A 24,492-nucleotide genomic window follows, 5' to 3' on the forward strand; every position below is an offset into this window, starting at 1 on the left:
TTCTCCCACTTAGCCCGATGCTCGGTCTAAGTGTGAGAAGTTTTATTAGGATAAATTGTTTGTTGTGTGACTACCCTGTTTCCCCCCTTCACGACGATGGCTTGGGGACAAGCTTGAGTGAAGTGGAAGGGGGAGGGGAGTCAATGTGTGTATTTGTTCAGCATGTTAAGAGTCGTTAAGTCTAGGTTTTTTGTTTGTGTCGCATGAGCTGGTGAATATAATACGGCATGATCTCCTTAGTGAGAGTAATTGAAGATGGGATGTATTTCAACTTAGAAGTCTTTTCCTTAATAAGCCGAGGTCAATCTGGATGAAGTAAGAACGACAGAAGATGCCTTAGCTGACTTAGTTGTGAAGCCCCACTATAAGAGCGAGTTATAAGCATAAACAATTTTGAGCTAACACATGTAAATGGGGCCGCCACTGAATGCTTAGGGAGAAGAGTCATGCAAGAGAAAAATAGGGGAATTGGGTTATGAAGGTATAAGCTGGACGAAGTCCAGGTAAAGGAGTTATAAGCTGGACGAAGTCCAGAAAAGAAAAAAATAATTAAAAAAAAAAAAGAAAAATGGAGGAATAAGCTGGACAAAGTCCAGAGAGGAAAAAAAGAAAAAAAAATGAATGAAAAAAAGAGGAGGTATAAGCTGGACGAAGTCCAGGGGAAAAATGTCTAAGGGCAGGAAGCAATAGTAACCTGACCCAGTAAAAAAAAGGGGGGGGAACGAAGTGTAGAAAGGAGAAAACTCTCATAACCCGACGCTTCAGTGGTATGGCAATAACTTATGAGAGAATCGGTCCTAACATCCCTGGTGAGGAATGAGTGATCGAGTGAATCCAACAATTGGGGAAGTAAAGGGCTATCTTGACGAACTGACAGATTGATTAGGTAGAAGAAGGAAAGGGGCCAATTTAGAGAAGTGCAGCCTGTTGGATTGACCTTAATCTTGTGGGGACGGTTGCCTAAAAGTTGAAGCTAGTTCATGCATATGTGTTTATGTGTTTTTATTTATTTAAGTGTTTGTTATTTGTGCGTCAGTTTATGTCTAGGTCCAGGAGTATGTGTTAAGTTAGAGTCTAGAGAGTCGGTCAGGGGATAACCATGCGTTGAAATTCGTCTTATTCTTTTTTTTTCTTGTCTTTATACTTGAGGACAAGTATGGTTTAAGTGTGAGCAGTTTGATAAGGCTAATTTCATGCATTAGTTATGTGGTGAAAAATCACCTTTTTACTGGGTCTAACACAAGTTTTAAGCCAGGTGTGTGAAGGAATCGCTAGGTCCAGGAAGAGCTGGAGGCAGTGGACCGGCGAAGGAAAGCGAAGGGAAGTGAGCAAAATTGAAGAGAAAAAAAGGGCTAGACGAAGGAAGTCCAAAGCTGAGGGTAACGAAGACTATTAACACCCTGTTGGACCCACTTTCACGCCTATATAAAGAGGAGCATGCAGCACACGAAAGATACATGATTTTTTCTCTCAGCTCACACACTCACACACACACTTGGTAAAAGGGGGATTCTGGGGTAGTTAGGGGTTTCATCTTCGGAGAAAGTTAGTGGTAACACCGTCCTCACGAAGGGCGAAGATACGATCAGTTTACATTCAGTTTTTGCACTGTTATTCAATCGAACTTCAACGTTTTCGAAGTCGATTGGTTGTTTGCTACTTATCGTTTATCTTGTTAGAGTTTGTATACTAGAAATCACGTTTCGAGTGATTGAATACTGTAAAACTCTTATTTTATTTTCCAATAAATAAAACAGATTATTTTTGTCATAATGTTGTTATGTTTTACATTTAATGGATGTTAATGCATGTTTAAATGTATAAGTTAACTTAACGAAGTCTAAGTCTTTGTTTCAGTAGACCGGTTGTGGGCGTCGTCCACTTTAAGGTAATACGGTCAGTTCTAAACAAAGAAAAATATGAATTTCACAACCTAGATGGAATTGGACTATCCATCGAGAAAGGTTGCAATGTCAGTCCGCATATTTCTAAGCCTTACTGAAATAAGATGACATTGGTGTGGTATAGCACTGAACGGATCTAACAGCAAGACTTGCCTTAGGCTATCTACTGAAAGGTGAGGTCTTGATAAATATTTATTTCTTAATCAATGTAGGTTAGCATTGAGCATACGGTATTGATTATGCACTGCTTTGACTTATCAAATGGTGCGGGTTTTTCGTAACCCAATTATCCTGATATATTGGGTAGTGGTGATCGATACCTAGCGGTGCTAGGATTGCTATTATATTGAATCGTGCACGAGCTGAGTCTCATTTGATAATGTCCTCAAGAGGAGCGCGAAACGAGGTTTTATTATTCGGAACCTAGCTAGTTGGAGTGTGATTACTCTATGAATAATAAATAAGCGTTTCATGCTAAGTCCACTCTTGGAATTAATAAGAAGTTAATTAATTAAGTCAATAGCAGACATTAATTAATTAATGGACATTTTAATCTTAAGCACGGGAAATGAAAGTTAAACGGAAACCCGGATTACTTATAATTTCGGATTTGGATGGGGAGGGTTCAATATTACTTCTGTAGTGGCTGCTCGTAATATTCCAATTATAACTTATATTAAATTGTGGGTTCAATTTAATTAGTGAAAAGTAAATTGGATGAGCCCATATCCAAAGCCTTCCATAGATCCCTGTCTGGGCCCAAAAGGAACTTAATATAAATAGGAGAACAAAGGAGACAGAAATAACACAATTCAGATTAGTGTAATTTTCGAAATTCCTCTCCTAAGCTGAGGAGATTTTCGAAATCTTCTCCTATTCCAAAAAGGATTTCTTCTGTCTTCTTTATTTAAGTCCTAGTATTCTAGTAAGATCAGCCCACACTGATATTGGGATACAGTTCGGGAACCAGAGAGAAGATTTGTGGTTTAGTACTCAAAGCATCACGTGGAGAAGAAGCTAGCCATCTTCAATTCTTTGGAGAATTAATTAGGTATTTTTCTGCTCCGTAGAAAAGCATGTTTTAGGTTTCAATATTCTTAAAGCATGATTAATTCAAGTTATGAGCATGATACATGTGATAATTACGCGAATAGGTTTTGTCTAAATAATCTGCTAAATAGATCTGAAAATTATGTGATTTATATTTTGCATGCGCTTCCGCTGCCAGCACCTTCATATCTATGCATTTAGTTTACGTCATGATGGTGTTTCTTTTGATTTGATTTACGTTGATTCTATGTTTTTGAGGTTTATTTCAAAAGTTGAATGTTATTCTCTGTTTGGATGTTTCTGTGCTTGATCTGGGAAATAGGTTGTGAATCTGTGCTGTTGCTGTTGATCTGTGGTTGATCGGTGGATCTGTAGTTATGGGTATAATTTTGGACGGAGTTTGTTTCAGATGCTTGGATCCGGAGTGGATTTAGCATCCGAAGTGTGGATCTGAACAGGGAAAACCGAGTTTGCATGAATTTTGAACTTTCTGCTTTCTTTTTACTTTACTTCGTCTAGTAGCCGTAGATCTGCTTTAGTTTTAATTGTTCTTCGATTTTGTCGCTTTAAATTCTGTTGTTTCGTTTCAATTACGTTCTCGCTCTGTTTTACTGGAAGTTTCACGCCATTTGTTGGAGAAGATGATGTCGTTGTTAGTTAGTACTTTAGTTAGTTGTTTTCCAGCTCTTCATCCGTATTTTACCTTTCAGTAAATGGTCCCCACCGTCAGTTGTTTTCCCAGGTCTAGGTTAATTCAGGAAGTAGTTCTTAGATCCAGTTGTTAGAATAACATATTTCAATTACCAAGTCTAGTTAATTTCCTCAACCCAAATTGCGTGGCAGCAGCCAACCCAAAATTAGTCCCGAGTCTTTGAACATGTTTACTTGCGCATTCATCTCTGTGGGATCGATCCCTACTTCCCTGTGCTAATTTTAGTATATGTGGTTGAGGGTTTTGAAGAGGTATTCTGTGTGTCCGACGACCGAGATCTTCCAACATTCCGTGAGTTCCTAGACCCTGTGATCTAGTGGATTCGTTGGGCCTAGGAAGCTTGATATTCCTTACAAGACACACCAAAACAGTGCACTTCAGGCATATACAATGATAATGGACCTACGGGTCAAAGAAAATATGCAAAGAGGGACCTTCGTGGAAAGGTCAAATCAAAGAGGGGCCTTCATAGAAAGGTCAATATGCAAAGAGGGGCCTTCATGGAAAGGTCAATATGCAAAGAGGGGCCTTCGTGGAAAGGTCAATATGCAAAGAGGGGCCTTCGTGAAAAGGTCAAATCAAAGAGGGGCCTTCGTGGAAAGGTCAGATAATAAAAAGGGACCTGCAGGTCGTATGCAATGAAATCCCGGGCAGATACAAGGCTTGATCTGTCACAAAATAATGAAAAGAACGGAGAGACATATGCATATGAATATTAAATTGTTTATGATATTTATTACTTCCGGTGATATATGTTGGTGAATGAATGTGTTTGACATTTGTATGTGGAATTAAAGATAAGGTTTATATACACTGAGTTGTGGCTCATATAAACCACTAATATTTTTCAGGAATAACATATCAGTGAAGTTTTTGATTGACATGGGTCGTAAGAACTGCACATGATATCGGGTTCGGCGGCTAACGCATTTTTGGCAACCTTCTCCTCCTCATCATTTTTGCATATAGATAAATGTATAGTACTGTAGAGTGGTGAGAGGATCTCACTACGATTTAGAATGTTTTGAAATAATACTTTGAAATATATACTTGTTAAATGTTGGTTTTTGAAATTACATAATACTGTATGCGTGTTTTATTTACTTGACATGTGCATTATTTGTTTAAATCTTAAATTTATTTACTATAAGTAGTTATGTCAGATCGGGTTGGGTGTGACACCCTATTAACAAATTATTGCTTTATTAATTATTCTAATAAATATCAATCATATTATTAATTATTGGCAATTCATCTTCTTCACAATTCTATGTCCCGATTCCTTGTTCTCTCCTTTTCTCTTTTTCTAATAAATATTAGTTATTCTATATCTGCATTCCCGATTCCTTTTTCTCTCCTTTTCTCTTTATCTAATAAATATTAGTTATTCTATATCTGCATTTGTAACGCAGCACAACACTATCACTCCTTTCTTATATTAGTAATAGAAAAATAAAAATATGGGGTACAAATGTACCTATTTATTCATATAGATTCACCAGTTGATAAAAATACAGAATCTGTATAATTTTAACAGGTAGAATTAAGTCATTTTGAGTGTACTTTGCATGAATTACAAGTGCTTTAATCTTCATTTCGATACTTTGGTATCATAAAGTGTTTATGAAGTTTTGATAGTGAAAATACAAAGATCGGAATCAAACCAGGAGTCAGCACGGTGAACTTAGCAGCAGGACACCAAAAGATTTAAAATGTTTATTTTGTTGTTTTGATAGCTAAAAGACTTGAAAAAATTTATAAAAATGGTGAGGTGCAAGATTGGAGACACTCGACACTCACCGGTCCATTAGTCCACTAAGTTCATCTCTACGATCGCCCAGTGGTTCACCGGTATGTTTTGACTCAACTTAGTACTATTTCAAGATAAGTCTTCTAATAATTAAAGACAAACTCATAGCCTTCTAGCTTCCAAACTCTTGATGCGTGTTAAAATTCTGCAAATTTTCCACGAAACGAAGTGTTAATGTTATCCACAAAAAGCTCACTTCGATCACTATTAATTTAGATGCTAGAAACCTTGAGGCATACCAAGTCAATATACACACAATAGAGTGATATCAAACTATCGCGTTACGCACATTTACACGAGACCATAATTCGCTGAACCACTCCATGTGGAGTCATGGTCAAGCTCCAGCCACAGCCACATCCACTCTGACCTACCAAGCCTATGACACAGACGGATTAGGGTCTTCTGCGTAAACTTGCACACCAAGAGGTTCACTGCTCATGGACTTAATTGGGGTGATCACTGGTGGTTGCTGCCACTGTTTCGCATCTGATGGGATCCACGTCTCTACATCTTTGCTGGTGCTAGATTGAGGCAGACCGCGGAAGTAAGCAGTGATTTCCCACCTGCAATCTGATAAACCAAACAAACTAAACAACTCACTCCCATTCCACAAAGATCATTTATCATATTAGATCAATCTAGAAATTTGCATCACCAACTTCCCAAATGAAACAGAATGCTAAATCCTCATGAGCATATATATATATATATATATATATATATAGGGGCATGTTAGGGTGCCACCACCCCTTAAAATAACACCATACCACCATTTCTAGCCAATCATTTGTACACGTGGACGAATAATAAGCTGCCACGTGGCCAAAAAAAAAAAAAAAAAACCAAAAAAGACGGGCAGCAATTTTGTGGTCTTTAAACAGCAATTTTTCTTGAACAGCAATATCCAACACATTAGACAGCAATCTATAGATTGCTGTCTAACGTGTTGGATATTGCTGTGTAGCGTTTATAATATTGCTGTATAAGCGTTGTCACGTTGTCATTTTAAGGGTGGTTGTCATTTTAACACAAACCTATATATATATATATATATATATATATTTCAAGATACATGATGATGTTGTTACCCATTGCCCTCTATTCAAGTAAAAGAATTGGATCAGTCATTGATCTTTAAACCTTTTAAAATACTACCTCTGCCCACAAACAATATACCAATAGACCAGTTTATCATTTTGGGCCGTCCACCAAATTTAGATTAATTCTAAAAATAGAAAGTTTTAAATCAAAACTAACCTTACACATCATTCTAAATGTGGACCCCACAATCCACTAATATTACTTCCACCACATTTTACCTCCCTCTCTCTCACTTTACCAATTGAGCATTAAAACCCGTGCCATTTACAACTTTGACTATTTTATGTGGACGGAGGTAGTATCCTATTTGAAATTCTTCACCTTAAATTTTAACAAAAACACCTAAGTTAAAGTTTGAGAAGCACACTCTTCTTGTGACCAGAATAGTTGTCTTCTCGAGACATAGCCATAAAAGCAGGGATAAAAGACCGCACAATGCCTCACCCTCAAGTTTGTAACGTCAGGCATGATAAAAAATGAGACGATATCAGAATAAGTTTTTAACCTTAAGGCAGCATCAAAGAATTAGTAATGAGGCAATATCAGCATGCTGCTTAATTCCAGCCACACTAGATCAAGTTTGTAACCTCAAGGCATCATCAAAATATACTAATAAGATTATATCAGAATAAGTTTCTAACCTAAGGCAGCATCAAACAACTACTAATGAGGCAACATCAGCATGCTACTTACAATTCCAGAATATCTAATGCACTCGGTAACAGAATTAAGAAAAAGCTACACAAAGAGTCATACTTACTCGGTGGCAGAACCTTGGTTAGAGGTTCCGAAAGAGGTAGTTTAATCAAGAATGACCTAAGAGAGAACTCCAGATCAGCTTGCTGCACCTTTGAACTATATGACTGATTAACATTAAGCTTGAATACAAATCTCTCAATCGGCAAAGCATCATCATCCAGGAAAACCACAGCTACTCGATCAATTATATCCTAGTTCATACGCAGGAATAAATTATTTATACATGTTCTCAAATCAAAAGAAAATCGATTAAACGTAGCAACTTAAGATGCAAATTGATAATTGAAACTGAAAAACAACCACACACCTTCGTGAGGAAAGGAAGGAGGCCATTAACAGCGACGTGAATATAATCATATAGCTGAGGATGCTTGGCTTTGTGGACTACTAAATTCATGTACCGCCGCCGCTCAAAAGCCCCTAAATTTGTTTTATTTTTTGAGATCACATTAAACAAAATTGGGTCTTTGCTCCAGATTTATTATTTTTTACCAGTTGGATAGACTCCTTTGAGGAAAACGATTGAAGTAATGGCAACCTCGAGGAATTCAACTAGAATTCGAGCTATTTCGCCTGCAATTTGTCGATTTTTTTATACATATACATCCTCGAAGAAATAGTGGGTTGCTTAAAATAGAAAGAAGAAATCATTTAAAGCAGACCTTGTGGGGTTTGGTTATCTCTGGCCTCCATTTGGAATGCTCATCCCCTTTCCCCTTTGCTGCTGAAAATTGGAAAATGAGAGTTTTGTTTCTAGGATTCACAAAAATACCATTATTTTTAAGAAATTAGCAAAGATGAAGGGGGCTAAGTTAATTCTAAAAGAATCAAGACGGAACACCGCGGGCAGAGATGACGACGGTACCGGATCGCTGTGATTGAAGAATGTGACAACTTCTCTCTTGCATTTGGGCTACAAAATCTTTATTTATATATTGGGCTGGATTAAATAGAGACAAATAGGAGGATGGACTAATATGGATTTCTTTATTTATATACGAGTGAATTACATATTTAGGACTTATATTTATTACAATGTCGCTTGCGGTCTCTATACTTGTAAATATCATTTGCGGTCTCTATACTTGTACTTATGCACGTTTTAAGGTTCTTTTTATTTTTTGACATTTTTTAAGATGAAAATACCCCTAAATGAATGAAGGGCAAATTTATACACTATTTTCTCTCCCTTTTCTTTCTTCTTCCTTTTTCCTCTTTCCTTTTTCTGTAAATGACTTGTATAATTATAGGAAAATTTGAGATGAGATATATTTGAACAAGAAAAAAAGACAAATCAAATATTCAGCTAAGAAGTTTATTTTATATTATTTTGTTAGAATTGTGAAGAGAAGTTTCTGATATGAGAACCCACGTCGCCGAGCGCCGCCCACTTGCTAAATACACACAACCAAAATTTGTCATTCAAATTGTTAAGCTTTTACTTATGGGATCTTTAATTAAAATACTCCGCATTTGAAGCATAATCACAAATACTCTAGCGTGACGAAGGAAAACGACATGGAAATGTAAAATTTAATAATCATATGATTAAATTATTCAAAAAGTTTTAAAAAATACAAGGAATTAAGATAAACAAATCCATAATTTCAGTTCTAATTTTGTTATAGTCAAACGAAAAAGGAAGAAGATGTAAAGAGAGAAAATAGTGAAGAAATTTGCTCTTTACTCTGTGGGGTATTTTTGTCCAAAAAAAAAATTAAAAAGTGAAAAGAACCTTAAAACGTGCATAAGTACAAGTATAGGGACCGCAAATGATATTTTCCAAATATAGGGACCACAAACGTGTGTCGTGATAAGTATAGGTCCTAAATATGCAATTCACTCTTTATATATTGGGGGACGCCATGAAAATTATTATGGTGGGCTTTTCTAACTAATATTTTTACATGGCCTTTCAGTTTAAACACCAAATTTTCTTTCATGTGTGTGTTTATATCGAAGATGATGTTATATATTCTCTTTTCCATCCTATACATTATTGTGTGGCTTTCTATTTAAGATATGATCGTGGGCTTTTGGTTTAAGCATGAAATATTATTTCAAGTGTGTTTCTACTGAAGATAATGTTACCTCTTTTCTATCTTGTGTATTATTCAGTGGTGATTTATGTTTCAAGTATGTATTAAAGTGAAAGTGGCGTTACTATGTGTTGCTTTATTGAGTGAATTGTGAATCGCCTGGCTTTGCCGATATGATGTTATACAATGCTCGGCTTAGTCGATAAATACGAGTTATATTTCAAGAATGTTGTATGAGAAAATGAAGTTGCGAAGGTGGTTTTCAACGGTGGGAGAGTTGATAGGGACACGATATTCTATTTTATTCCGGAAAGGAGCTGATATTCTCTCCGTATATTTATTTAGTTTATTTATGCTTTAGTATTATTTAGTTGGTATGATTTTATTTATTTTCAATAGGGGTTAGGATTTGATTTGATTTGATTTCCTAGTTTGTAGGAGATCTTTTTGTACCACACATATTATAAATGTATGGAGTCTTTTACTATTATCAAGTAGAATGAATTAAATTAATATTTATCATTCTCTACTACACGATACTCCCTCTCTTGGAGAAACCAATTTCTCTCCAATCTCTCTCAATTCACGCCTCTTTTGATAGGCTTTTGCTATCATCCTCTAACACACTATTTTTTATTAGAGATATGTGATGTCACTAACTCAAAACTTTAGGAACTAATGACACAATTCACTATAATAATAATACTAAATAAGAACTTATCCATTTCATACATTCATAATTCATTCACTCCTAGCCAAGGAAAAACTTGAGAAGTTTATGACCTATTCTATGATCTATATACTCTTCCAACACTATATAACAAATGAGAGTCTTCAGATGCATCTATTTCTATATTTAATCCTCAACTCGACTAAGTACATCCACACACGTAAGCTCAACTGCACAAGTATAACTTTTATGTCAATTATAGTTTTATTTAATTTGTTCGAGTTGGTTATAATAATAAACTTTTATGTCAATTATAGTTTTATTTAATTTGTTCGAGTTGGTTATATAATAAATATATTATATACGTACCCTCAAAAGTGAATTGATCATCCTATTTATTTTATAAGTACCTGTTTAAACTTTCGTGATGCATATGTTGAGAATTGGAGTCGATCCTTGCTTTGGGCTGCCTTTATTAATTGGTTGGATTGTCTTGTGCTGAGCTCATATGATTAATTACTGGCTCAAATTAAGTTAGGCCCGTTTCCTTGTGAGGGCTGCTGGATGTGCGACACCTGGCAACTCCATGCGGATCAAGCTCCACAACCGTCGGATGCGAGGTGTGTTTGTTAAGTGAGAGAAGGCCTTTTGGCTTCTCTCATTCGATTCAATCTCTCTCTCTCTCTTGCTCTCAGAAACCGTCAATGCTCTTCCTTCTCTCTAAGATTCCGGCGAATCCAGCCGGAGTTCTCCTTCGAGCTTTCTGTTCCACCGATGGTTCTCAGTTCCTAAGAGTTCTACCAGTGTAAATTGAGTGTTAGGCAACTTCTTCGGTTTCCTTCTCTAATCTAGGGTTTGGTCTTTTGTCTGTGACCAATCCCGAAGCGCTTGGAGTGTTTGGTGAGGGTTCTTGTGTTCTTGGCTGTGTTTTGAAGCTGTGGGTGTGAGTTCGCGTGTGAGACGGCCATGGTGTGCGTTGACCGGTGAGATCTAGGGTTCCACTGATCTCTGGTTTGAGTTCGTTCAACGGTGCTCTCCTTTGTGACTTGTTGTGAGGATTGGGGAGGTCTGAGGCCTAGTGCAGTCACTGTTGTGACCTGAGCCACTCGTGGCCCGATTCTCTGACTTAGTCTTTTCTTGTGGTTTAGATCCTTCGGGATCATTTCTTGTGTGACTAATTTCCTTACTAAGTGTGTAGGTACTATCAGAAGTGATGGAATCTCAAGACCAGAGGAGTGCTTGAGATTAGTCTAGGTTTCTGATTGTAACTCTTGTACTTAGTGTGTAATTGTGATACCACTATTGTATTGGCTTGTACCTCTGAGATTAGTCATCTCAGAACCAAACAATAAAAGAGGTCCCGGTAATTAGTGAATCCTAAGTGATCTGATCCCTACAGTATACGTGTTCGAGTTAGATAGAATCGATGAATTGGTAAAGCTAAACGGAACAAAATAAAATGACCCGATTGTCAATATTATATGGAATGCAGACTAATAAGACTTAAAAATTATAATCAAATGCAAACTCTAAATATTATATAAATTTTAAATTATGATTTGAATTGTTAGAAAATGTTAATAAATAACAATTTTAAAAAATATTAATAAAATTTTAAAATTTTACAATATGTAGACATTGTATTGACGCTGCTTTAGAGTTTGCATTTTATCATTATCATATTACCTAATTTACTACTCCCTTCGTCCCGGCTAAGACAACACATTTCTTAGTCGGCACGGGATTTTAGGAGTTGTTGATTATTGTGGTTAATTGGAGAAAGAAAGAGAGTTAAATAATTAATTGTAAAGAGAAAAAAAATAGTTGGGCGTATTAATTGGAGAGAGAAAGTTACCAAAAATAGAAAATGTGTCATCTTTATTGTGACAAACTAAAAAGAAAAGTGTGTCATCTTAAGTGGGACAGAAGGAGTACTATTTTTCTTTATTTTGATAACACGATTATTACTCCCTCCGCCATTAAATGTCTCATATTTGACCGGCATGAGTTTTACAAAATTGCTCGACTTTATGAAGTAAAATGAGCAGAAAAGTTAATGGAATATAAGACTTACTTTATATATTGGTTTTATAATAAAATATGAATGAAATGAGATAGTGGAATGTGAAATAAAACATTTATTAATGGACGAACGAAAAAGAAAAATGAGACGTAACAGCGGACAGCGGGAGTACTTTGTATATTTACATTATTCATATGAAAAATGAGACGTAACAGCGGACAGTGGGAGTACTTTGTATATTTACATTATTCATATGATCCTTGAGTAACAATAATACTACTATTCACTAGAATCTTCAAGATGAATGAATCACAAAATTCAATACGTGCATAGATTTGAGACTGATATCCACCAATCAAAACAAAGATAAAGCAGCCATTATGATATTATTAAAATGAAAAAGAAGTGGTTGCCCACTTCTCATCTCATATCTTTAATTATTAAAGCTTTCCTTGTCGACACCGCAACAACTCTTCTTCAATATAAAATAAAGCACAATTTCTAGATCATTCCTATCCAATCCATCATATAACAAAATGTAGCTCTATAATTCATACTATTTCACTAACTATATATAGGCTGATTGAGTCGCAATCATTGAATACCCCCTTGAAAATTCAGATTAATTAATCGACTTACGTGTTGCTTTATATACCCAATCTATTAGTATAAATATAAGTATATAAGATATAGTAAAATCCAAGACAGATCACAACACATGTGGACACTCATCTTTTGTCGAGCCTATACATAAGCTAAGAATATGGTATTGATTACAAACAAAGCAAGTAATCGAATTCCATAAAACCAGCTGTGCAGAATATCAGGATAGTAGTTACTAAAATTATTAACAATGCATATTTTTCATGAATTTTACGAGTGTGATTTAAAATGTTCGAAATTTTACATTTCATTGTTATTTCTCAATCCAATTCAAAAAAGATAATTTCAATTTAGACAATTTGAAGTTTGGTTAAGCTGATTTAATTATGCAAAGTAGGATAAAAAAGGACACGCACACTAAAAATATATGAGATTGATCCACTACTAGACATATCATATTTTAAATCATTTCTAAAGTGCATATAAAACATCAGATAATATGATTTTAGGAACTTATATCAACAAAATATAAGTCCACAACTTATAATGCCACAAATCATAATAACAATAATACTTATAATAAAAGCAAACTTAATATGGATGTACACAAAATACTGCACATACACATATATAATTGAGAAAAGCAAATACAACACAATAAGTGAAATCAAAGCATTGGAAAAGCATCAACAAATAACAGTTGGAAAATCACACTTGATTAAATTTAGCATGCACCCTCCTTTTCCTTTTCCTTTTCCTTTTCTTCATCACTCTTTGGGTGGTACCCAGGGAGCTTCTCCTTGATCTTATCCAAGAATCCCTTCTTTTCCTTCCCCTCCGCCTCCGGAGTCGTGGCCGAATAATCAGCAACGACTGGAGCCGGTGGCGGAGGCACAGCAACCTCCTCTGTCTTCTTGCCGCCGGGGAGCTTGTCCTTGATCTTGTCTAGGAAGCCTTTCTTCTCCCCATGCTCTTCGTACTTCTCCACCGGAACCGATGTGTCTTCGCACTCCGCCTTCTTCTCCTCTTCCTTCTCTCCTAGAATCTTCTCCTTCAGACCCTTCTTCTTCTTTTTCTTCTTCAGTCCGTCTTCCCCGACCTCTTCTTCGTCACTCGACTGTGGTAATTTTAATTAATTCACCAATTAAATAGCAGATCAAACGATGCATAAACGTAACAGACTCTGTCTCTTTGAATTGTCGCATTAAAAATAAAATATTTTCTAAAATGAAAACAATATTTTACTTTTTCATCTCTATTGAATTAACTTAAAAAATCTAAATGATTCATATTTATTGGGACAGAGACTTACAGAACTGCTGGAACTGTCGGAGCGGCGAAGCTTCTCGATCAATCCCTCGTGCTTCTTCTCCTCCTCCTTCTCCTTCTCCGGCTCTTCGGAGACCTTGACTTTCTCCTCGAATTCGGCGGCGATCGGAGTCTCCTCGCACTTTGTCTCCTCCTCCTTCTTGGCGCCGAAGCCAAAGAGGCCGCGATCGGTGCTCTCCACGGCGACAGCGGTGGTGGCGTCTTCGCAGGGCTCGTCGGAAACGGGCTTGGTGTTGTCGTAGTTGACGTGATCAGCCATTCTGAGAGATGGTTGGAAATTGAAATTGAAATTGAAACTGAAACTGATTATAGATTGTTGGTTTTGTGGAAGTTGAGATGGTGGGGATGGTGGAAAGCAGAGGGGGGTTTATATAGGAAATTGCGACGCGGATTGGACGCTGATATTTAATTACAGTTTAATTGCCTAATTAAATCATAATTATATTTCGAAAATTTAAAGCATAATCAACTGCTCCATTTGCTGACGTGGTATTATCTTATTACTGTTATTTTCGCAGAATTCAGTAAATTCTCTTTTCCCTTTGCATTTTTTTTGGGTTACACCGACAATAAGTTTGCGCTACTATAATATGTTGATGTATATATTTTCATTGATGGAGCTGTCCTTTTTTCCCTCACAAGCTCACAACAATATTTACTCTCATTTTCTTATGAAGAATTCGTCTCAACTGTACTAATTTATGTCTTCGTATCATTGGTAAATAGGAGTTTCAATTTTTAATCCAAACTATTATTTTTTTTATGAAAAGAGTCCGAATTATTAGAGTAATTAGTCAAACTCCACACTATCGACATTGTATGAAAATAATATCATGTGTCCATTTTTAGTTATTCATATCCTTAGCGTACCTCAACAAGTATTTTCTTTTTGGATGTTCCATCTAAAATGGGTCATTTCATTTTAGACTAAAGTCCCATTTTGATCCTTAACATATTGCGATTTTATGATTTTGGTCCAAAACATTATCTTTTGAATTATTCGATCCCTTACAAATTAAAACGGGTCACATTTTGTCCGAATTTGACGGAACTGTTAAAAGTTAACATTCAACGTGAATTAAGATCCATTTTGACTGAATTAGCTTAAGAAATCCGTGATTAATTAACAACTTCAAGAATAGTCTTAATCTACGACGGTGAAATCGGAATTTCAACTTGCTCCAAGCTCCGGTGGCGGCGGCGGTGGTGAAGCTCCACCAAATCTGAGCTCCGGCTCGAATCGACATGAAAATCATTGAAATAATCCTCATCGCTCCAATTTGTGGAAGAAAATGAAACTTTTGCTGATTAGGGTATGAACAACTTCTTCTTCTCAATTTCAAATTTCTTTGCTCATAAAGATTCGATATTTCCTCGTCATTTGAGTTTTGGGTTTCATTTTCTTCAAATTGGATAAGTCTGAAACTCATCTAACAATGGAGATCTATCTCTAGAAAACAAAATTCTTTGATTTTATTTTCTCGTTGCTCTCGGCGACCACTCACCATGAGCAGCGTTGCAATTTCAGACCTTCGCCACCTTCATTCTCTACAATTCTTGCACGCAACTCAATCGCGGAGGAAATTACAATGGCGACGGATCATCTTCAGTTGTCGTCGTCGCGGAGCAAACGCTGGAGGTGGAGAATTGTGAAATTGAGCGGTGTAGGAAGAAGATCGAGTGCCTGGAGGTGGAGAATGAGCAGCTGAGGAACGAGAATGAGTTTCTGCACATGGAATTGACCAACCAGAATCAGAAATACGAAGAGAAGATCAAATACATGCAGGCCGAATTGTGCGATATTAAAAGGGCGGTCGCCGAGCACGAGGAAACGACGCCTTCTTCTTCTTCTTCTTCTTCTTCTTCTTCTTCTTCTTCTTCTTCTTCTTCTTCTTCTCCGCCGAAGCTCGCCGTCTTCTCTGCGATTCCGTCGCGAGCGTGACCTTCACCGTCGTAGATTAAGACTATTCTTGAAGTTGTTAATTAATCACGAATTTCTTAAGCTAATTCGGTCAAAATGGATCTTAATTCACGTTGACTGTTAAATTTTAACAGTTCCGTCAAATTCGGACCAAATGTGATCCATTTTAATTTGTGAGGGACCGAATAATTCAAAAGATAAAGTTTTGGACCAAAATCATAAAATCACAATATGTTAAGGACCAAAATGTTCATTTTAGCAAAATATTAAGTACTTGCAATTTTTTCTTTCTTGCATTTTATTATTTTCTCCATTTTCTTATCACTTGTATGCTGTATTTTCTGTTCATTTTTCACTTTATCATCTCTTCTATTTTACTCTATCATTTTCTTAAATATTGTAATATCTAAAAGAAATACTCCTTGCTCGACGGAAGCATTTTTTTATGCAATTTTGTTAGTCGATAAATATTTCTTACACTTCCTATTTTTTTGATAAAAACATTTAATATAGTTTATGATTTAAAATTATAGTAATTACCATAAAGTTATAACTTACATGAAAATTAAAGCTTAATTTCTTTTTTTTTACTCATCATTTTTCACACCAAATGAGAAAACAATAAAAATCTTATGTAGATTTTTTTTGTAATCTATACATTTAATGATATTGGTAGCAATTGATGAGGTATAAAATTCAAAATAATTTTAATTAATAAATAACAACAATACCAGTGTAAAGATCAAGGGGGCTAAGTGAATTCTAGATTAGTCCGTCTATATAGTTCAAATTACTACTGTACTTAACTTATGTGAATTATGTGAATTAGGATTAGGCAATAGCTAGAGAGAGAGTTTTGGATTTGGAGTTTAGGGATAATATAGAATAGAGAAAGTTGTGATAACAAATTAAAAGGTTAAACACTATCAATCGTTAATAAACCAGGGATTTATAGATAGAACGAAACTTATTAAGTATTCGACATCATTTCTTGGGATATTTATGATGCTTGGCCTAACTCGTATGTCGACTTGTAACGATCCATTTCACGTATCTGTGTTAAATGGGACACTCGCTATTATCAATTTATCATTTATGATTCTAGTTTCTGTTTTCATCATTTTTAAATGAATCATAGACCATTCTTCTATACCATAGTTCGGATTTAGATTCCCTGCTGTGGCTCCAAGCACAGCCCCGGCTACTGTTAAACAAATATTTTAAAATAAAAAAATTAATATTTTATTATATTATTTTAATGTTATATTTTAATATTAAAAAATTGGTTGTATGTAACAGCAGTCCCTGCTGTGCTTGGAGCCACAGCAGGGGATCCAAACCCACCATAGTTCCCATATTGTGGTCATACTGCCATTTTCATCAATCTCTTTCTTTCTTTCTTTTCTCCTTAATACTAAAAGATATTAATATAAGGCATCTTTTTCTTATTTATTTATTTCATCGGTCCCCTAAAAATTTATCACTTATTTTTTTTTAATCTTTTTTCAAAAAGTATAATTTTTTAATTATTTTTGGTTGGGAATCGCACATTTTATTAATTCATTATCACTCACATTTTTTTTATAAAATTAATATATAAAAGCATGATCAATAATCTATTAACTTTTTAAATTTAATTTATATTATATTTTTAAAATTCGTGCCCAATTAAAATATGACAAAATTTTAAAAATAGAGGGAGTATTTATTTATATTGTGACACTCAATAATTAGTTATAATAATAGTTGTAGATATGTTCTGAGTAGGGGCCAAGAAAGTATTATAATTTGAGCTTATCATAATCTTTCGGTCATGCGGTTGCATAATCTATTTATATTACTTTGAAATTGCAAATTAATGTTCTAATATAAAGTTTCAGAAGATTGGATAGTTATATTTCATTCTATGTAATAATTCAATGAACAATACCTTATTTTAGCACAATAGTGCAAAATTCATCCTTTACAAGACTGGAATTATGCATAACACTCTTCTGACATAGAGAACCATGAAAGTGCAATTGGTAAAAATATTTACCAATTGTGTAATTGGTAAAAGTAATTCTTCTTTAACTAATATTCTCCCTGTTTTGCGGTAGTGAAGTTAATTCTTTCTAGCATGGAAATTAACTATCAAACATTAAAAGCATTAAGTGAAGGGCTATGAGTAGGAAATTTAGAAAAATAAAGAGAATAAAATAAGAGACGTGGAAAATGTATTACTCCTTTTATTCTATCGAAGATGACTCACTTTCCTTTTTAATTTGTCTCATTCAAGACGACTCATTACCAAAAGTAGAAACTCTTTTATATCTACTTATTCCCTCTCTCTTACTCCCTCTGTTTCCATAGTAGTGGATACGTTTCTTTTCTGCAAGAGATTTAAGAAAATTTATGTTAAGTGAGTTAAATAAGGAAGAATAAAGTTGAAAATGAAAAAGGTAGAGAGATGAATAAGAAATAAAGTAAGAGAGATTAAAGTAAGTGAGAAGAAATGTGTTAACTTTTACTAAAAAAGGAAATGACTCCACTATTTTGGAACATACCAAAATGGCAAAATGACGCTACTACTATAGAACGGAGAGAGTACTATATTCTCTCCACCTAACACACAAAATAAAACTGTGTAAAATCTCGTGCCGCCCAAGGAAGGGGTCATCTTCCTTGGGATGAAGGAAGTATTTTTTTTCTAAAATGGAAAATAGTTGTACTATAATGGAACATAAAAAAAAATGACTCAACAAACATGAAACGGAGGGAGTATAAATTAATGATATGATCAGTTAATATACTCCCCTGTCCTATTAACAATGAAACATTATCCTTTTTGGGCTATCCCGACAAAAATGAAACGTTGTCCAAAACAAAAACAACATAATCTTTACTTTTTTTTCTCTAACTTTCTTATCTACACGCTTAACTCACAAAACAACACTACATAAAATATTGTGCTAAAAAGAAATATTTTATATTTAATGGGAACATAGAGTAATAAAATGTGCCTACCCATTATTTAATACTCCCTCGTCCCCCATTAGGAGTCACACTTTGACCGGACACGGGTTTTAAGAAATGTAAAGAAAAGTTGGTTGAAAAGTTAGTGGAATGTGGGACCCATTTTTTTATATTGGTTTTATAATAAAATGTGAGTGAATTGAATTAGTGGAATGTGGGACCTACTTACTATTTATGGTAAAAATGAAGTGTGACTCTTAATTGGGGACGGACCAAAATGAAAAAGTGTGACTCTTAATAGGGGACGAAGGGAGTATAAAAGTGAATTGAAACTCGAAATCGAAATCGCGGACATACTATAATAGAATACTTGGGCTTCTAATGACGAATTGAGAAAGCATATTTGACATGTTTAAAGTTTTACTCGCACCGTATCATCATATTTTCTGTATGAATATTGAGAAAAATATATTATCATAAAATAAATGAAAGGATAACGAAGAGAGAATAAAATATAAACAAGCAATATATTTGAAGTGTTTAAGTTGTACTCACACTGTTGCATCATAGTTGAAACATTTTGTTTATGAATATTGAGAAAAACATATTTATCATAAAACAAGTGAAAAGATAGAGAAGTGAATACAATATAAACAAGAAAATATATAGTACGATATATACATGAGAACAACTCAACAATGATAAAATATCAACTAAGTAGAGCGGATGACGTAATATATAGTTATTGCACCATATGAATATATATTCATTACTCTTTCAACAAAGGATATTGTTGTGACTCAATTATTTTGTTTGTTTATAATGAAAAATACATATACTTATTCAACAACCATTATCAATTTGTTGAATAACTTTGAATATCACATCATACGTTCATTATCTGCACACTAGACAATATTATAAAAATAAAAATCGTAAAGATAACTAATTAAGAAATATTTAAAGAATATACACGAGTAGCTTAAAGTATGATACATCGGGATTAAACTCGTTGACCATTAGTTTTTAACGGAACTATTGACGGAGGACCAAAATGATCAAATTTCCATATGTTCAGGACCAAAAAATCCAAAAAATAATGTTTAGGACCAAAAACATAAAATGACCATATGTTCAGGACCAATTTTGGACTTTACTCTAAAAATAAAAATAGAAAAGATAACTAATTAAGAAATATTTAAAAAAATATACGCATTAGCTTAGAGTGTAAAACATCACAATATAGACGATCAAAAAACTTTGTCCCTTACATTAATTTTAATCTGTAGCACATCGCCAAAAAGCAATATCTACTTATTTTTAATTTTTTTTATTACCAAAACTTAGTAAAATCTACTTCCACGCTGTCCACTGCAGACGCAGAGCCGACATAAGTAGCATTAAAAGATAAAAGTGAAGAAGAAGAAGAACTAATAGATAGAGAAAATAACAAAGACGCGCCAATAAGATACTGCCAGGTGGGGAGATGGTTAGTGGGGCCCGATGATGTCGGTTAAATAAGGATATTGTAATGAAACTAAAGCAAAATAGTGGAATGGGCGGTGAGAGGACTCTGATTGCATAATTAATGGGACACGTGGCGGCCAGTGGGGGTCAGTGTTTTATCGAGATTTGATCAGGTGCACCGCGGATGTATAGTTTACGTGTGGATCGATGTTAGGATGTGTTGCGGGACCCGCCCGTAGGACAGGTGGTCGGTTTGACGTTGCGTGAGTTTGAATATTGATATTGCAGTTGCACGTGCGATGGATTGTAGATCTACGTGACTTGTACGGCTTAATTGCCGAAGTGCCTCGATGCCTTCTATGCACTTGGTTTGTAAAAAATTATATCATCTCAAAAAGGCAGTTGAATAAAATATGACCATTTACATTGCTAAATATTTATATATTTCGTTTTCTGCTAAATTTAAAAATTGTTATAATAATAATAATTTTTTTTAAATGATAATAAAATTAAAGATCATATTTACTACTACCTCCGTCCCCCAAAATTTGCTACACTTTGACCCGACACGGGTTTTAAGAAATGTAATGGAAAGTGAGTTGAAAAAGTTGGTGGGATGTGGGTCCTACTTTTAAAATATTAGTTTTATAATAAAATGTGGGTAGGAATGAGTTAGTGGAATATGAGGTCCACTACCAAAAATGATAAAAGTGAAGTGTATCAAATTTTCAGGAACGGACCAAAATAGTAAACTGTATCAGATTTTCAGGGACATAGGTAGTATATCATATAATTTGACTATATTCATTGCTTATTGCACATGAAATACTTGTTTATGAGTCTAAAAATGAAAACAGTAGATGTTATTACTAAACAGTATACAATATACTCCTTCCATCTAGGAATAAATTGAAATTTTTTTTTCGTCTCATAGAAATAGTCCATATCCGCTAATGCAAATCTTTTCTCATTATATTTTACATTATTATTTATGAATCTATGCACTATATTATTTAAACTATTTATTTTTCTTTTGCTTTTATTTTATCAATTACATATTAAAATCTGTGTCATCTCCAACTACCTATTTTAAGATGATAACTCCTTCCGTTTCAAGGAAGATTACCTCTTCTTGGGACGACACGAGATTTTATGCATGCCAATTTAAAATTGTTTAATGGAGGCGTTTCTTATCGGCGCGGAGATTAAGAAAAATTGTGTTAGGTCAGTTAAGTAAATGAAGAATAAAGTGGAAAATGAAAAAAGTACAGAGCTAAAAAGAGAAAAAAGTAAGAGAGAGTAAAATAAGTGTAGAAAAATGTATTAACTTTTACTCCCTCTGTCCCACAAAAGATATCACACTTTCCTTTTTAGTTTGTCCCACAAAAGATGTCACATTTCTCTTTTTGGAAAAAGTTCTCTCTCACATGAATATAAAAATTATATTTTCTCTCTCCATTTAACACACAAAAGAAAACCTCCTAAAATCTCGTGTCGTCCCACAAGTGTGACATCTTTTGTGTGACGGAGGGAGTACTAAAAAAGAGAAATTACTCTATTACTATGGAACGTACCAAAATGACAAAATGACTCTATTAATATGGAACAGAGGGAGTAGGAGAAATAAATAAAGTAGTAAGAGAGATATAAGGTTGTTGATATTTAAAAGTAAGAGAAATGAAAAAAGTATAAAATGAAAAAAATAATTGAGTATTTTAAATATTTTCTATATAAGAAAGGGGTAATATTGATTGAGACGGACGAAAAAAAGAAGGTGAGTAATTTTCGGTCAAACGGAGGGAGTGGTTATTAATACTGCAATTTTAAGGTGATAGTTATTTATTCAATGTTGTTATTAAAATAGGACGAAAAGAAACAACCCCAAAATTCGTCGCATTCTATTTTTTCCTTTTCAAGTCAACATTTTTTTATTTCAGCTAAAACACCTGCAATAGATCAGCTCCCAAATCAGCTACAACACATTTCACCATTTTCCATATTTTTTTATTTTTATTTATGATGTAGAATTCAAATAACATAGATTAAAGTATAAATACTATTTTAAAAAATACTACAATGATAGATGAAGAATAGATATATTTAAATATAAAATAATATACTCCCTCCATCACTATTATATGTCCAGTTTTCCATTTTGGTCAATTTTATATTAATTTCTCACTTGCTTTTTACCACTTTTGGCAATAAACTCAATATTCTACTAACTTTTTTTTTAATTATAAATATAATACTCCATCTGTCTATTGAAGATGATCCACTTTCCTTTTTAGTTTGTTTCAATTAAGATGATTCATTATTAAAAATGGAAACACATTTCTCTGTACTTTATTCTCTCTCTTACTTTATTCTTTCAACTTCACACACAAAATAAAGTTGCACAAATTTTCGTGCAAGCTAAGGAAGGTCATCTTCCTTAAAACGAGGAAGTATATAAAAGTAGGACACTGCTAAAAAAATGAGCTTTCCTAATATGACACTTTACATGTCAACATATTTATCTTATTAGTATTACATTAACGTTTCATGGCATTTTTAATATCTATTATTACTGCATTTTAAAATAAGTGTCAAAAGAAGATTAACTTAATCACATTTCTATTACGTGTCTTACGATTATAATGCCAAATATTAAGCCTAAATTATGATACAAATTTAAATAGAAAATGAAAATCGGTATATTTTGAGTATTAATATCCTTGTATAGTTCTCAATTTGCACTTTAGTCCTTTTCTCCCAAAGTTATACTCCCTCCGTCCCAATAAATATGAAATGTTTGCTTTTCGGCACAAGATTTTATGTAGCGTTGTTTTGTGAGTTAAAGAAGAGAGAGTAAAGTAAGAGAGAGGGAAAAGTAGAGATAAAGTTATTTCTATTTTAAGAAACGTTTCATTTTTAATGGGAAACCCAAAAAGGAAATCGTTTCATTTCTATTGGGACAGAGAGAGTATTTAATAATGGGATTCATGTACAGCTATTTACTACTATCAATTACTCCATCCGTTCCCCATTAGGAGTCACACTTTGACCGGACACGAGTTTTAAGAAATATAAAGAAAAGTTGATTGAAAAAGTTAGTGGAATATGAGACCCATTTTTTTATATTGGTTTTACAATAAAATGTGAGTGAATTGAGTTAGTGGAATGTGTGACCTACTTACTATTTATGATAAAAATGAAGTGTGACTCTTAATTGAGGACGGACCGAAATGGAAAAATATGACTTTTAATTGGGGACGGAGGGAGTACGTCCTTACAAAATCACCGAAACGGAGGGAGTACGTCCTAACAAAATCACCGAAACAGAAGCATAAATAGTGGAGTAATATTTCATTGGAATTGTTTTGAGTATAAAATATACATAAACTTTTATAGTTATCGTATTTGTGAACTTTAGCATGTTATTGTTTTTTATACATGACTCTAAAATTTGGAGTACCATTCATAACTAGTTTCGATTTTACATTTTAGATTGTCTATTAAATTAGTCACTTTATATTTTCATTAATTCTTTTATAATTAAATGAGACTCATTTTTCACTTGCAACTACTTTTTTTGTTTTTTTTGACTACTTTTGTTTTAAATTTTATAAACCTCATTATTACGTGTCTTATGATTATAATGCTAATTAAATATTAAGCCTAAATTTAAATTTAAATAGACAATAAAAATCGGTAAAGAGAAAAAATATGATCTGATTTTAGATTAAATAGAATATAAAATAAACTAATTAAGCGTACACATCTATGTGACTATATCCACCGATTAGTTTTTAGATTTAATAATTAACCGATTAGTTTACTATCTTTTAAAGAAAACTTTTATATGGATTCAAAAAATAAAGCAGTAAGTAGTTAATAAAATAATAAGAAAAATCAAGAAATTGATTTCTTTAGTGATTTAGTTGGATCTCAATGTTATACAATATCAGTACAATAAAAACAATCCTATTATACGTAATAAAAATAGGTTTGTGTAAAAAGTTAAATTTAAAAAGTAAAAAATTAATTACAAACAACTGTTAATGATTAAACTTTTTAAAAGTACTTTATTCATTATTAAAAAATTAGAAGCACGTTCATAAATCAAGGATGAGTTATTAAATTCGTTATTGTATGACTATTGAT

The 24,492-nt window shown here is 33.8% G+C and overlaps 2 protein-coding genes across 6 annotated transcripts; both read right to left on the reverse strand.

Annotated features, from left to right (window-relative positions):
- Positions 1-5,370: 5,370 nt before the first annotated feature.
- REV7 (DNA-binding HORMA family protein) lies at positions 5,371-8,279 on the reverse strand. 5 transcript variants are annotated; one of them, XR_016132439.1, is made up of 6 exons: positions 8,002-8,239; positions 7,832-7,912; positions 7,647-7,759; positions 7,341-7,530; positions 5,766-6,049; positions 5,371-5,621 (listed from the first exon to the last, which is right to left on the reverse strand). XR_016132439.1 is itself a non-coding variant. In XM_089060256.1 (6 exons), exons 2-6 carry the CDS (start codon positions 8,030-8,032, stop codon positions 5,856-5,858), a joined length of 609 nt encoding a protein of 202 aa, XP_088916382.1. In that variant the 5' UTR covers positions 8,033-8,060; positions 8,205-8,279; the 3' UTR covers positions 5,654-5,855. The 5 variants fall into 5 exon arrangements, 3 of the variants coding, with proteins under 3 accessions (XP_088916382.1, XP_088916383.1, XP_047953235.1); XR_016132438.1 differs by having other exon boundaries at positions 5,716-6,049; XM_089060256.1 differs by lacking the exon at positions 5,371-5,621 and having other exon boundaries at positions 5,654-6,049; positions 8,002-8,060; positions 8,205-8,279.
- A 4,954-nt stretch (positions 8,280-13,233) lies between these two features.
- LOC148923110 (dehydrin ERD14-like) lies at positions 13,234-14,349 on the reverse strand. The gene is made up of 2 exons (XM_089061935.1): positions 13,987-14,349; positions 13,234-13,791 (listed from the first exon to the last, which is right to left on the reverse strand). The coding sequence occupies exons 1-2, from the start codon at positions 14,260-14,262 to the stop codon at positions 13,399-13,401; spliced, it is 669 nt and encodes a 222-aa protein (XP_088918061.1). The 5' UTR covers positions 14,263-14,349; the 3' UTR covers positions 13,234-13,398.
- Between the last annotated feature and the right edge of the window lie 10,143 nt (positions 14,350-24,492).

The sequence above is a fragment of the Salvia hispanica genome, chromosome 6 (genome assembly GCF_029641045.1).
Source record: "Salvia hispanica isolate PSC_SH4W2 chromosome 6, Shi_PSC_v1, whole genome shotgun sequence".
NCBI lineage: Eukaryota > Viridiplantae > Streptophyta > Magnoliopsida > Lamiales > Lamiaceae > Salvia > Salvia hispanica.

Coding starts and splice junctions, on each gene's coding strand:
- REV7 (XM_089060256.1), bottom strand. CDS start 8,032: ATGGAGGCCAGAGATAACCAAACCCCACAAG. Junction 7,913..8,001: donor AGATAACCAAACCCCACAAG/GTCTGCTTTAAA, acceptor GACAAATTGCAG/GCGAAATAGCTCGAATTCTA. Junction 7,760..7,831: donor CAAAGGAGTCTATCCAACTG/GTAAAAAATAAT, acceptor AAACAAATTTAG/GGGCTTTTGAGCGGCGGCGG.
- LOC148923110 (XM_089061935.1), bottom strand. CDS start 14,262: ATGGCTGATCACGTCAACTACGACAACACCAAGCCCGTTTCCGACGAG. Junction 13,792..13,986: donor CCGACAGTTCCAGCAGTTCT/GTAAGTCTCTGT, acceptor AAATTACCACAG/TCGAGTGACGAAGAAGAGGT.